This window comes from Salvelinus sp. IW2-2015, linkage group LG26 (assembly GCF_002910315.2).
Source record: "Salvelinus sp. IW2-2015 linkage group LG26, ASM291031v2, whole genome shotgun sequence".
Lineage (NCBI taxonomy): Eukaryota > Metazoa > Chordata > Actinopteri > Salmoniformes > Salmonidae > Salvelinus > Salvelinus sp. IW2-2015.
The window spans coordinates 5013891-5027383 of NC_036866.1; the positions used below are offsets into that span (position 1 = coordinate 5013891).

The 13493-nt window shown below is 45.8% G+C and overlaps 1 protein-coding gene across 4 annotated transcripts in view; it reads right to left on the minus strand.

Moving 5' to 3' along the window:
- LOC111952405 (FYVE and coiled-coil domain-containing protein 1) overlaps nucleotides 1-13493 on the minus strand; it is a 45214-nt gene that overhangs the window by 31437 nt on the left and 284 nt on the right. Inside the window, exons 2-9 of one of the 4 annotated variants that reach the window (XM_023971032.2) lie at nucleotides 8581-8672; nucleotides 8000-8100; nucleotides 6123-6229; nucleotides 5670-5795; nucleotides 4902-5008; nucleotides 4011-4154; nucleotides 3784-3877; nucleotides 1098-3614 (exon numbers count right to left, since the gene is read on the minus strand). In XM_023971032.2, coding sequence (XP_023826800.1) covers nucleotides 1098-3614; nucleotides 3784-3877; nucleotides 4011-4154; nucleotides 4902-5008; nucleotides 5670-5795; nucleotides 6123-6229; nucleotides 8000-8054 — 3150 coding nt within the window. In that variant the 5' untranslated portion in view covers nucleotides 8055-8100; nucleotides 8581-8672. Of the gene's footprint in view, nucleotides 1-1097; nucleotides 3615-3783; nucleotides 3878-4010; nucleotides 4155-4901; nucleotides 5009-5669; nucleotides 5796-6122; nucleotides 6230-7999; nucleotides 8104-8580; nucleotides 8673-13493 lie in introns of all 4 variants that reach the window. The other 3 variants (XM_023971031.2, XM_023971030.2, XM_023971033.2) reach the window with 3 other exon arrangements.

Genomic DNA, 13493 nt, shown 5'->3' on the forward strand with positions numbered 1-13493 from the left:
TATTTCTAATGGAGAGTAAAACACACAGGTGTTCTAATGAGATAAACACACAGGTGTTCTAATGGAGAGTAAAACACACAGTTATTCTAAGGGAGAGTAAAAACACACAGGTGTTTCACTAATGGTGAGGAGTAAAACACAGACAGTGTTCAAATGGAGAGAAACACACAGGTTCTAATGGAGAGTAATAACACACATTATTCTAATGGAGGAGTAAAACACACAGGTGTTCTAATGGAGAGTAAACACACAGGTGTTCTAATGGAGGGAAGTAAAACACACAGGTCGTATCTAATGAAGAGTAAACACACAGGTATTCAATGGAGAGGAAAACACAACAGGTATTCTAATGGAGAGTAAAACAACAAGGTGGTATTCTAATGGAGCAGTAAAACACACAGGTGTTCTAATGGAAGTAAAACACACAGGTGTTCAATGGAGAGTAAAACACACGAGCGTTCTAATGAAGAGGAGTAAACACACAGGTGTTCTAATGGAGAGTAAAACACACAGGTGTTCTAATGGAGAGTAAAACACACAGGTGTTCTAATGGAGAGTAAAACACACAGGCGTTCTAATGGAGAGTAAAACACACAGGTGTTCTAATGGAGAGTAAAACACACAGGTGTTCTAATGGTGCCAAGAGGCCATTAACTGTTTTATTAATCACATTGCTCTTAATGCTGCTTTTCGACTAACACCAGTGTTACACTAGTGTATACACCCTTATGATATACTAGGGAAATTGTGTCTCCATAGCTAGGGCTGACAGTGAGGACTTGTGAAGAGCAGAATCAACATCCTCCGCTGGGTGTTAAAGTCCACAGTTAGTCATTGTTATTTAAATGTCAGCTGAAAAGTACCAGTGGGCTGGCTTTGGCCCCAAGTTAGAGCAGGTCCGCCTGAGCCATGGCCCAGTGAGTAACGGGTGCTGACCCATGCAGATGGAAACAGAAAAGTCTGAGACTTTTGGGTAAACACTGGGTGGAAATACACCATAAACTACCCTTTCATGTGCTGCTGTAATGATATGATTTTGCTCCTGTCCGGGATTCCCCCATGGCACACGCTTTTCACAGAACTCCAGTCAAACTCACCTTGATCTGGTTCTGATGATTCATGCTCTCGGAGCTCATCTGGAACTTGACCGCCTCCATCTCCTCCCGACTTGAGTCTTTGAGGCTCCTCACCTGGCCCTCCGCATTCTCCAGCTTCTCCTGGAGCTCCAGCATGGCTGCCGGAAGGTTCTCCATCATCCTCAGCTCCTCTCTCAGGCTGGCGTTCTCCTGGCGAAGGGCGGCCATGCAGGCCTCCTGCCGCTCCACCTCCCTGGACGTCCGCTCCTCTAGCTCCCCTATCCTGCCTGCCTCCCCCGCCCAGCCTTCCTTGGCCTCCTCCCTTTCTGCTGTCAGTCTACATATGGTCATCCCAAGCTCTGCCATCTCTGTATTGGCCCGGTGGAGGCCCTCGCGTGTCTCAACATTCTCTATGGCCAGCCTCTCGTTCTGGGTCTTGAGTGTGGCCAGCTCTCCTCTGGCGAAGGCCACAGAGGAGGCTAATTCTGCCCGGTTGGCTGCCTCCACCYGGTCACGCTCCCTGCTCAGAGCCTCTTCCCTCTCATTGTACTGCAGGAGCTCGGCTACGTGCCTCTGGTTGAGTGCCTCGGTCTGGGCTTTAAGCTGCTCCGTTAGGGTCCTGAGTTCGTCTCTCTGGGCCTCCGTCACCTCCAGCTGGGCCTGGCTCCTCATCCTGTCCTCCGCAGAGGTGTTCAGCTGCAACCTCAGATCCAGCACTTCCGCCTGGAGCCTGGTCACTTCCTTCATGTTCACCTCCAGCTGGCCCTCYACCATGGTCATTTTGGCGGCTATCTCCTGGCTCTCCTTGGCCTGGGCAGAGCTCCTCACTAGCTGGGTTCTCTCCACCGTCTGCTTCTCGGTGGTGACCCTCTCTATCAGCTTTGTCTTTTTGGCGCAGGCCTTTTCTGCATCTGTCTTAGCCTTCTCCAGTGCCCTCCCCCTGGCCTCTAGGGCCTCCACCCTGGCCTGGAGCTCTACACAGCCTTTCTCCTTGTTCTCGAGCTGGGCCTGCCGGTCTTTGAGCTGCTCCTGCAGGCTCGCCTCACTCCTGCGGGACCGACCCAAGCTCTTCTCCAGCTCTCCGATCTGCCCTTGGATGGCCTTCAGCTCATCCTGCATGGAGCTCAGGGCCGCCCTCACCGTGGCCTGCTCCTCCCTCAGGCCTAGGTTCTCCTGCTCCAGCCGTTTGCCGGCGGCATCTGACACCTCGGCAGCCATGGCTGCCCTCTGCAGACTCTCGTCCAAGGCCCGGTTCTCCTCACGCAGCCTCCTGTCCTTCTCATCCACAGTCACTTTGGCGTCGTCCAGCTGGCCCCTCAACTGCTTGTCAGAGGCCCTCAGAGCAGCCACCTCACCCTCAAGGGCTACCCGGCTTTCCGCCAGCTCCTTCTTCAGCTCTTCATTCCTCTTCACTGTGCCCAGCAACTTCCCGTTCAGCTCCATCAGGTTGGTGCACTGGGTCTTGTACTCCTCGATCCTATTGGCTTGCTCCCTAACGCTGGACTCCAGTCCTGAGAGGTTGGCGCTCAGGCCGTCACGCTCTGTGGTCAGGCTATGGCTCTGGACCTCCAGGTGCYGGAGCTTCTGGGTGCTGGAGAGCAGCTCCGCCTCTCTGGTCTTCAACTGCTTCTTCAGGTAGAGGAGTTCCACCTCCAAGGCTTCTTTCAGATTGCCCATTCTTCCCTGGATCTCCTCTTTCTCCTCCTGCGCCCTGTCCCTGGCCTCCTCGGCATGTATCTCCCTTTCTTCCAGAGCACTCTGGAGGTCATGCAGCTGCCTCTGCAGGTTGCTGGCCTCCTTCTCCCTCAAAGTCAATGCCCCCTGCAGCTTGTCAATGGCGTTACACTGCTCCTCTGCACACTCTGCGAACTTAGACTTCTCCTCTGCAGCAGACTTTGACAGCGCCTCCAGCTTGGCCTCATCCTCCTTTGCTGCCACCTCCTTGACCCTTAGCTCATTTGCCAGCTTCTCGGCCTGCCTCCTCCTATCCTCTCCCTCTGCCAGAGCCTCTATCTTCCCCCCCTCTGCCTCCTTCAGTCTGTCCAGCAGCTCGTGGATCTTCTGTGCTGAGTCAAAATAGCTGGTCACCTGCTGGCCCTTCTCATCCAACACGCCGTCCAGCTTGGCCATTAGTTCTACGTTCTTCCCCTCTGCGGCCACCAGCTTCTCCTGGATGTGGTGCTGTTCTGCTTCCCTGGCCCTCTCCCCAGCCCTCAGGGTCTGCAGCTCGCGGGACAAGGCCTCCTCACGCCTCTCCAGGGATTTCAGGGTCCCTTGCATTCCCTGCTGTTCCTCCTGTGCGGTCAGCGAAACGTCCAGCTGCCTCTGGAGCTCCACCACCACGCCTTTGAGCTCAGCACCCTCCTCCCCCATCAGGCGCACCCTGTCCTGGAGCTCCCGCTGTTTCAGCTCTGACTGGTCCAGCTCCAGGCGGAGCTCATCCAACATGCTCACCTCCACGCCTGAAGGCAGCGACTCGTTCAGCTCGCTCAGCATGCCCGGGCCGTACTCAGGACTGCCGGGGAACTCATGAGCGTGCTGGGGCGGAGGTTATTAGAGGAACAGGGTACTAGAGTGAGTACTGCAGACTTGACACATTGTTAAGACTTCACTAGAAATACTGTATGATCTCACAAGATATGACTAGCTCCTTATAGAACCATATTAGTCTCAGTAGAGTAAAAGCTCTGAGGAGCTGTGTCAGTACCTGTGAGTATGTGCTGGCCAGGCTGTTAATGCTGGAGCTGCGACTGGGTGGTTTCCACATGTGGCCAGGTGAGTTGGGCATGCCCAGTGTCCTCCTGGAGATCAGAAAACACACATGTGATGAGGTGACATCACCAAGTGTCTACATTTGATAAATTCCTCAATCCAATGCCCAGCATCTTGAGTATGGGGTACATTTATAAACATAATGACTTTGCGATTGGTTACCTTGCAAAGGTGGGCCAAGACGAGTCAAGGTCATGACCCCTGGAAGCCACGTCAAACTGGATCTCGTTGAGCTCATACAGGTGACTTACGATGTCAACACTGAGGTGGGATTTCAGCAAGGGGCTGCGAGCATAGTACCAGTCACTGCCAGGAGAAGAAGAGAAGCATATAGACAGGGAAATGAGTGGAGAGAGAGGCATAACAACACACGTGCATACATTCACATAGAAATACCTTCACTAACACACTTGGATTGTTCCTTATATTAAATCACTTCGACACGTACAAAAAGTACTTTTTTGGACTAATGGACATGCCTTTTACAAACACACAGGTACATTTCACAAGTACATAGAGCACATAAACGTGGTTCTGTACAACGGGAGAAGTAACTTTTCGAGAAGTGGATTGGTACAAAATGCTGTATCTATACTCAGTCAGACAACGTCTACTCCCCTCCCACTGGACACTGCTTCCAGTGACCTTTGCCAACATAAGACCCGGTACACTGTGTTTACTCACCTGAGGAACAGGGAAACGTTTACAGAAGTAAAACACCACAAGGGAAAAGAGAAATGAAAGGCGCTAACAAGAATAAGGAAGGAAACTTTGTTTACTTGAAACAATCGATTTCAGAATAGTAGTCTGTAACATAAACAAGTCCCTTCATTTAGCCAAACACTATCCCAGACGTGAACCTATGACYTACACACCCATGTTTAACGCCTAAAACTGTTGCTGGAGTGGGGTCAGGGTTGAGATTTGGGGGGAAAAGTGTCTGCTCACTTTGCAGTTCCCAAGTATGATATTTATTTGAGACATGACCCCCTCTTTGCTGCAGGGATTTCAACCAATGACCTTCTGTGAATCCTGTGCTAGGTTGAGTTTTACCTGGTCACCCTTTGGTTCATCAGGCACTGCTGCAGCGTGTCAGCCAGTCGCTGGTGCACTAGGGAGTAACGAATGAAAGCCCTGCCTTTCCCCAGAGAAGTCTTCAGCTGGAAGGGAAAAGTACAGGAACTATTCACAGTGCTGTACAGCAAATATATGTGATAGCTGTTCATCTGCCAATGAGGCCTTAAACTAACGTATGTTTCCTGAATGTGTACATTAAAGGGATAGTTCAAATCAAAGTTCGTCAGACATTTTCATTCCTCAAAAGTGGTCTATAATCAATCATCCATATTAAACGAAATCTGTTGTGTAGATCCTGTTAACAAATATGATTTGTTTTTCATGGCTAGTATCCACTACCCAGCAGAATGCTAAATTCCCCCATGCCCTTATAACTACTTATCAGTGAGACTGACAATTGAATGCATCTATGTTAATTATGCAATGCGTGACAGCTGCATTGTCAGGAGTATTATCCGTTAAATCACACAAGGGAAATATGCGTCAAAGTAGATTCGGTAGATCATTTGTAGATACAGTTAATATGTTCCTTCATTATTTAACATTTGGTGAAACTGTAATGGTATACATAACTTCAGATAGAGGGTACAAAGAAATGGTGACAGTGGTGTTTGCTGTGACCCATAAAAAGGTGGTAAAGAACTCTAAAGATAGAACGTCATTACGTATGAATTACTACTATACATTGTGTAATAACAGTTGACGATCCTTAAAATTGACTTTTAAAAGTGCTGATCTCAATACCTCAGGGATGGATTTGACAAAGCGGATACCATCGTTGGCTCCTTTGATCTTGGCCAGACAGTCGCTGAAATAATCCCAGTAGTCTTTTCTGGTGCCAAGAAATGTTGTCTTCTCCTTCTGGTCAAACTGAAAAGCGTAGATGACGTGTTAGCGACAAATTGTATATGACCTACTGTACAGAGATCTGAACAATGCCATGTTGGTGAGCATAGCAGGTTGGACTTGATTTGACTTGGACTCTGTGCGGCGATTTCCTGGACACAGATTAAACCTAATCCTGGACTGAAAAGCATGTTGCTTAATCTGTGTCTGGTAGGAAAAAAACGGATTGTTCTATAGATTTTTTGATTCATTAACCAGTCCTGGATGTTGCTTTGGGGCCTTGGTCCCGCCTAAAGAAAGGGAAAACAATGTTCATACTATACCACTGTCTATGAACAGTGAGTGACTCACCTGTAGAAGGTACTCCAGTTTGTAGGAGAATTTCTGCAGATTGGGACTATCATCTGTGATTGGCTCCCCATTCTCCCTGTACTCTTTAGTGAGCTCAGCAACAGCATCTGTGGTTCAGAGAGAGGACAAGAGAGAGAGAGAGAGAGAGCGAGATAAATACAGAGGCTGTCACAGAACACAAACGGATGTAAACAGATGTTTTTTCTCTATTTTTACTATGTTCTACATTGTAGAATAATAGTGAAGACATAAAAGCTATGAAATAGCACATATGTGTCGGCCTCCCGGGTGAAATAGCACATATGTAATCATGTAGCAACCAAAAAAGTGTTACACATATCAAAATATATTTTATATTTGAGATTCTTCAAAGTAGCCACCCTTTGCCTTAATGACAGCTTTGCACACTCTTGGCATTCTCTCAACCAGCTTCCAACAGTCCTGAAGGAGTTCCCACATATGCTGTGCACTTGTTGGCTGCTTTTCCTTCACTCTGTGGTCCAACTCATCCCAAACCATCTCAATTGGGTTGAGGTCGGGTGATTGCGGAGGCCAGGTCATCTGATGCAGCACAGCTGTTCTTGCCATAATATGGACTTGGTCTTTTACCAAATAGGGCTATCTTCTGTATACACCGCTATCTTGTCACAACACAACCGATTGGTTCAAATGCATTAAGGAAAGAAATTCCACAAATTCACTTTTAACAAGGCACACCTGTCATGAAACTGGTTGAGAGAATGCCAAGAGTGTGCAAAGCTGTCATCAAGGCAAAGGGTGGCTACTTTGAAGAATCTCAAATATAAAATATATTTTGATTTGTTTAACACTTTTTTGGTTACTACATGATTCCATATGTGTTATTTCATAGTTTTGATGTCTACACTATTATTGTAGAATGTAGAAAATAGTAAACATAAAGAAAAACCCTAGAATGAGTAGGTGTGTCCAATCCTTTGACTGGTACTGTACATCGACATTACACGAGCATTCCCCTCACTCATACACAGCTGACAGGAACTGAGTTTCTACTACACAAGCTTTACCTGTTGAGAGAAACACATTACTGTGATCGTCCCTGACCTGGTAGCCTCTTTCTCCTGAACTAAATGGGAAAAAACGTAAATCGATCTAGGCCAATAGGCACAGTATCTGTGGAACGTTTTGGGTTGGCACAGAAACCCTGAAATTTCTAGAAACCATTACAATGCACCAAACATAGAGTACACACAGTCAGATGTAATATCCYCACAGTGCCCTGGATACATTTCAATGGTTTCCAGGTCATATACAGGTCAAAACAGATGGAGTCAAAAGCCCAGTATATCCACCCAGGCATGTCTCCCCAACCTCTACCCACAACCTCTAACTCCACACAGACGACCCCTTCCTCACACATCTCAGCTCAGTACAATTACCCACTTGCCTCTCATCCAGCGTAAAAACAGGAAAGACACCTGTGACGGGTGCACCCTGAGGCTAAGCACCCCCTCTCTCTCTCGCTGCATGCTGACAGGGCCTCTCTGTCGCCCCAGCCACACCCTGGGGGGTACACCCCGGGGACTGGGGGAGAGGGTCGGCTCCATGATGTCGTCCCAATGAGGAGACCGGACAACCAATGTGTGGAAAGAAATGCTGTCAGGCTTGAAGCCGAGGCCAAACCAGTTACATCTAGGCCAACCCTTCTGTCACTTTCTCTACCTCTGTGATCCTACTCTCTTTCTGTCTTTCTCTCTCTCCCTCTCTGACTCTCGATGTCAGGCGACAGTGGCGGTCTACCCCTGTAACTATCACACAGGCCCGCACGCACTGGTTGTTACAAAGGGACCGACACGCGAGAAGTCACACGCACACAAAAACACACAATGGCAGTGTACCATGCAGATCTCTGATAATCCTCTGAAGCTGGCTCTCCCCCACACCGCCGGCCATGGTCCGACTGGCTCTATGGCAACCAGGTCACGGGGTGATAAACAGTCTGCTGAATCAGAGAATCAGATGGACAGTCAGGAACAAAAGACAAGCATGTACTGACACACACGCACGCAGTGGGCGGACTGGGACCAAAAATCTACCCCCATTATTAGCTACATAATGATCATTTAGACAAGTTAGACAATCCGACTGGGCTACAAATGGATCAGCCCAACATCTCAGTACTACATCCCTTTCACATTCTGTCTGTCATTCACTCACTATATCACACACACACACACACATGCATGCAAACACACACATACAGTCAAACACACACATACACTTTCATTACACATTTCTAAGCACCGCTGGAGACCATGCTGTGTTTCCCAACTTGTGGTTTGAACTCCACCTACCTTCGTCGTGGCTAAAAATTTGAAATATTTGATACTGGTACATAAGCCTGTGAGCTCAGTGTTACCTCAAGACAAGTCTGAGAAAGAAATAGATGAGCTTTCTATGAGTTCCACAGGGATCTCACTTTTAGAATATGGTGTTCTTGGATTCTGAATATGGTGTTCTTGGATTCTGAATATGGTGTTCTTGGCTGTCTGGTTGCATGGAGATCACCCTCTGCGGGGTCAGAACAAACAGATGCATCTGGTTTTCATGGGAAATGGAAAGAGATCCTGTGACACAACTACCACATTTGGACGTTAACAACAAAGATTGTACAGTATGAAGATAGGCAGAAACTGCTTCTCCAGTAGAAATCCCTGATCACACTTGTAGGTGAACGTCATGACGACGTTGGCTAGCTAAGCTCATGCGTAGAAACACGTCAGAAACACGTCAGCGGGTTTAATGGTCATCTCACACTGAACCGCGCATGTGCAGGCCGTCAAATCAAAAGCACTTCTTCGATATAAAGTTGTTTTGGACAAAAATGAAAGAGTGTCAGTTTGTCACTTTCACGASGTTGGAGTATTAAGATGTTCAACTAGTTAAGACATTGGCTCAAATCTAGGTCGTGCCTTTAGATTTCAAGAAAATGAACTAAGGAAGAATTTTTCACTTCTCTCATTGACTTCTCAAACTCCAAACCCCGGCCTGGTCTGCTTAGTCTGTTTCGCAAGTCCCGCCTCTGGTTTTTAGAAACGCTGTATTAACAAGGCGACACCAGGCAACACGCCACCTTAACATACTGACCACACCAGCTGCGTTGCGTGCGCGAGCGTGGCAAAATAAATGTACACATACATTACATGGCCAAAAGTATGTCACCTACTCGTCGAACATCTCATTCCAAAATCATGGGCATTAATATGGAGTTGTGCCCCCCTTTGCTGCTATAAACAGCCACTCCTCTGGGAAGGCTTTCCACTAGATGTTGGAACATTGCTGCGGGGACTTGCTTCCATTCAGCCACAAGACCATTAGTGAGGTAGGGCACTGATGTTGGGCGATTAGGCCTGGCTAGCAGTCGGTGTTCCAATTCATCCCAAAGGTGTTTGATGGGATTGAGGTCAGGGCTCTGTGCAGGTCAGTCAAGTTCTTCCACACCAATTTCGACAAACCATTTCTGTATAGACCTCACTTTGTGCACGGGGGCACTGCACGAGGGCATTGCACGAGGGCATTGCACGGGGGCATTGCACGGGGGCATTGGGGTGACAGGTAGCCTAGTGGTTAGAGCGTGGGCCAGTAAACGAAAGGTTGCTGGATCAAATCCCTGAGCTGACAAGGTAAAAATCTGTCGTTCGACCCCTGAACAAGGCAGTTAACCCACTGTTCCCTGGTAGGCCATCATTGCAAATGAGAATTTGTTCTTAACTAACTTGCCTAGTTAAATAATGGTTAAATAAATAAAAAACTATTACATTGTTATGTTGAAAGAGGAAAGGGCCTTCCCCAAACTGTTGCCACAAAGTTGGAAGCATAGAATAGTCTAGAATGTCATTGTATGCTGTAGCGTTAAGATTTCCCTTCACTGGAACTAAGGGGCCTAGCCTGAACCATGAAAAACAGCCCCAGGCCATTATTCCTCATCCACCAAACTTTACAGTTGGCACTATGCATTGGGGCAGGTAAAATAACAACCCAATGTTTATATCACAGGACAAATTAGCTGGCAACAGCAAGCTAGCTATCTAAATGTCCATGAATGTCTCATGTGTTTCTACCTGTCCCCAAATGAATATAGTTGGTTCAGAGTTATTTTAGATATTTCAACCTGCATGTCCTGATCTCATCCTGTGTGGATGGACAAAATCAACATGTGCGCGATGGCGCACACGGACGTGCCCAGTGTAGTCAGCATGTAACTCCTCCTCCACATTTACTGGATTGGTTCTCCAGTGCAGAAGAGAACTTTCCCCGACAGGGCCATAAAAAATGAAACTCTGCTCAGGCATTTCTGTTATGCCTGCTACGTTACATGCTGACTAAACTGGGCACGTGCATGCGTCCACGTGCACCATCACACACATGTTGATTTTGTCCATCCACACCAAACGCGATCTAGACACGCAGATTGAAATATCAAAACAAACTCTGAACCAACTATATTAATTTGGGGACAGGTCGAAACCCATGAAACATTCATGGACATTTAGCTAGCTAGCTTGCTGTTGCTAGCTAATATGTCCTGGGATATAAACATTGGTTTGTTATTTTACCTGAAATGCACAAGGTCCTTTTTTTCTGGAACTTTGTAGAATTTTGACCCATTTTGAGATAAAAGGTGAAACCTAGTTAGTTTCTAGTAATCTCTCCTCCTTCAGTCTTCTTCTTCTGTGGACTTTATATGGCAGTTGGCAACCAACTTTAAGGTGCATTACCACCACCAACTGGACTTGCCAAATTCTATTTTAGCGCCTGGCTACTCAGACACCCGTTGACGCGTGCGAGCGATTTGGATGAAATTATTGAATAACATGTATGTGTACATTTATTTTGCAACGTTCTTTCAGGCAACGCAGGTGATGTGGTCAGCATGTTAGGTTACATAGAGATTTTTCCATTTACCACAGCATCCATTGCCTCACCTCCACACCTATCATTTACTGTACTGAGAGTTTTGCTTAGTCTTATCTACGATAGGTGAAGTGGATATTATTAGGTTGGCACTCAGGCTACAAAGGCAAATATGTCTATAAAATATGCAGGCCGACCGTTAGGCATACTGCAAATTCTAAAATACCGTATTCTTAATTCAGCTGTGACTGTCTTTTATTTTGGTTCTTCCTTTCTTATTTATCAACATTCTTTCTCTCTCTATCTATCTTAGCCTAGTAACGTAGTTTAACATGATGGGTGCAAATGTGCACTGTATTACATACAGTTGAAGTCGGAAGTTTACATACACTTAGGTTGGAGTCATTAAAACTCGTTTTACAACCACTACAAAAATGTCTTGTTAACGGTTAGGACATCTACTTTGTGCATGACACAAGTAATTTTCTAACAATTGTTTACAGACAGATTATTTCACTTATAATTCACTGTATCACAATTCCAGTGGGTCAGAAGTTTAATTACACTAAGTTGTCTGTGCCTTGAAACAGCTTGGAAAATTTCAGAAAATGATGTCATGGCTTTAGAAGTTTCTGATAGGCTAATTGACATCATTTGAGTCAATTGGTGGTGTACCTGTTGATGTATTTCAAGGCCTACCTTCAAACTCAGTGCTTCTTTGCTTGACATCGTGGGAAAATCAAAAGAAATCAACCAAGAAAATCAGCCAGTCTACAAATAATTGTAGAACTCCACAAATCTGGTTCATCCTTGGGAGCAATTTCCAAACGCCTGAAGGAACCACGTTCATCTGTACAATCAATAGCACGCAAGTATAAACACCATTGGACCACACAGCCGTCATACCGCCAAGGAAGGAGACGCGTTCTGTCTCCTAGAGATGAATGTACTTTGGTGCGAAAAGTGCAAATCAATCCCAGAACAACAGCAAAGGACCTTGTGAAGATGCTGGAGGAAACAGGTACAAAAGTTTTTATATCCACAGTAAAACGAGTCCTATATCGACATAACCTGAAAGGCCGCTCAGTAAGGAAGAAGCCACTACTCCAAAACCGCCATAAAAAAGCCAGACTACGGTTTGCAACTGCACATGGGGACAAAGATCATACTTTTTGGAGAAATGTCCTCTGGTCTGATGAAACAAAAATAAAACTGTTTGGCAATAATGACCATCGTTATGTTTGAGGAAAAAGGGGAGGCTTGGAAGTCGAAGAACACCATGCCAAACGTGAAGCACGGGGGTGGCAGCATCATGTTGTGGGGGTGCTTTGCTGCAGGAGGGACTGGTGCACTTCACAAAATAGATGGCATCATGAGGCAGGAAAATGATGTGGATATATTGAAGCAACATCTCAAGACATCAGTCAGTAAGTTAAAGCTTGGTCGCAAATGAGTCTTCCAAATGGACAATGACCCCAAGCATACTTCCAAAGTTGTGGCAAAATGGCTTAAGGACAACGAAGTCAAGGTATTGGAGTGGCCATCACAAAGCCCTGACCTCAATCCTGTAGAACATTTGTGGGCAGAACTGAAAAAGTTACACCAGCTCTGTCAGGAGGAATTGGCCAAAATTCACCCAAATTATTGTGGGAAGCTTGCGGAAGGCTGCCCTAAACATTTGACCCAAGTTAAACAATTTAAAGGGAATGCCACCAAATAATAATTGAGTGTATGTAAACTTTTGACCCACTGGGAAGGTGATGAAAGAAATAAAAGCTGAAAGAAATAATTATCTCTACTATTATTCTGACATTTCACATTCTTAAAATAAAGTGATGATCCTAACTGACCTAAGACAGGGAATTTTTACTAGGATTAAATGTCAGGAATTGTGAAAAACTCAGTTTAAATGTATTTGACAAAGGTTTATGTAAACTTCCGACTTCAACTGTATATTGCATAGTTGTATCCTCTGAGTGGAACAGACTGTATTGTGGCTGCAACAAGAATGCGATAATTGAAAACTGTTGCGTAAGAACAGGGTAATGTCTAACTATCAATCCCCGGAAGGCGAAAACATTGTGCACTAGTCCTTTAAACATTTTACTTGTCGCTTAAAGTTGATTATGTTCGCACACAACAGGGTTTCATTCATGAGAAAATCTATCGATCGATTGTAATACGCGAGAGACTAACAAAGCTCCACTCAGACCGCGATGTTGCCAAAAGAGGAAGTGGGGAGGAACTGTAAACTAAGTGAAACTATTCCTACATTGTTGTATCGTTTTCTAATTGTTGGATAAGGGGAACCGATAAAAACTGGGAGCGGACTTATTATGGTTTGTATTTAAAAAGAACAAGCTGTCCAAACGTTACAAAAAATATAGACTGTACYTAATTCTTAACAGCTATTCAAATTAAAACACAAATTGTCAAAACATTTGACTGTAGACTACATTATGTTGCACAACACATTTG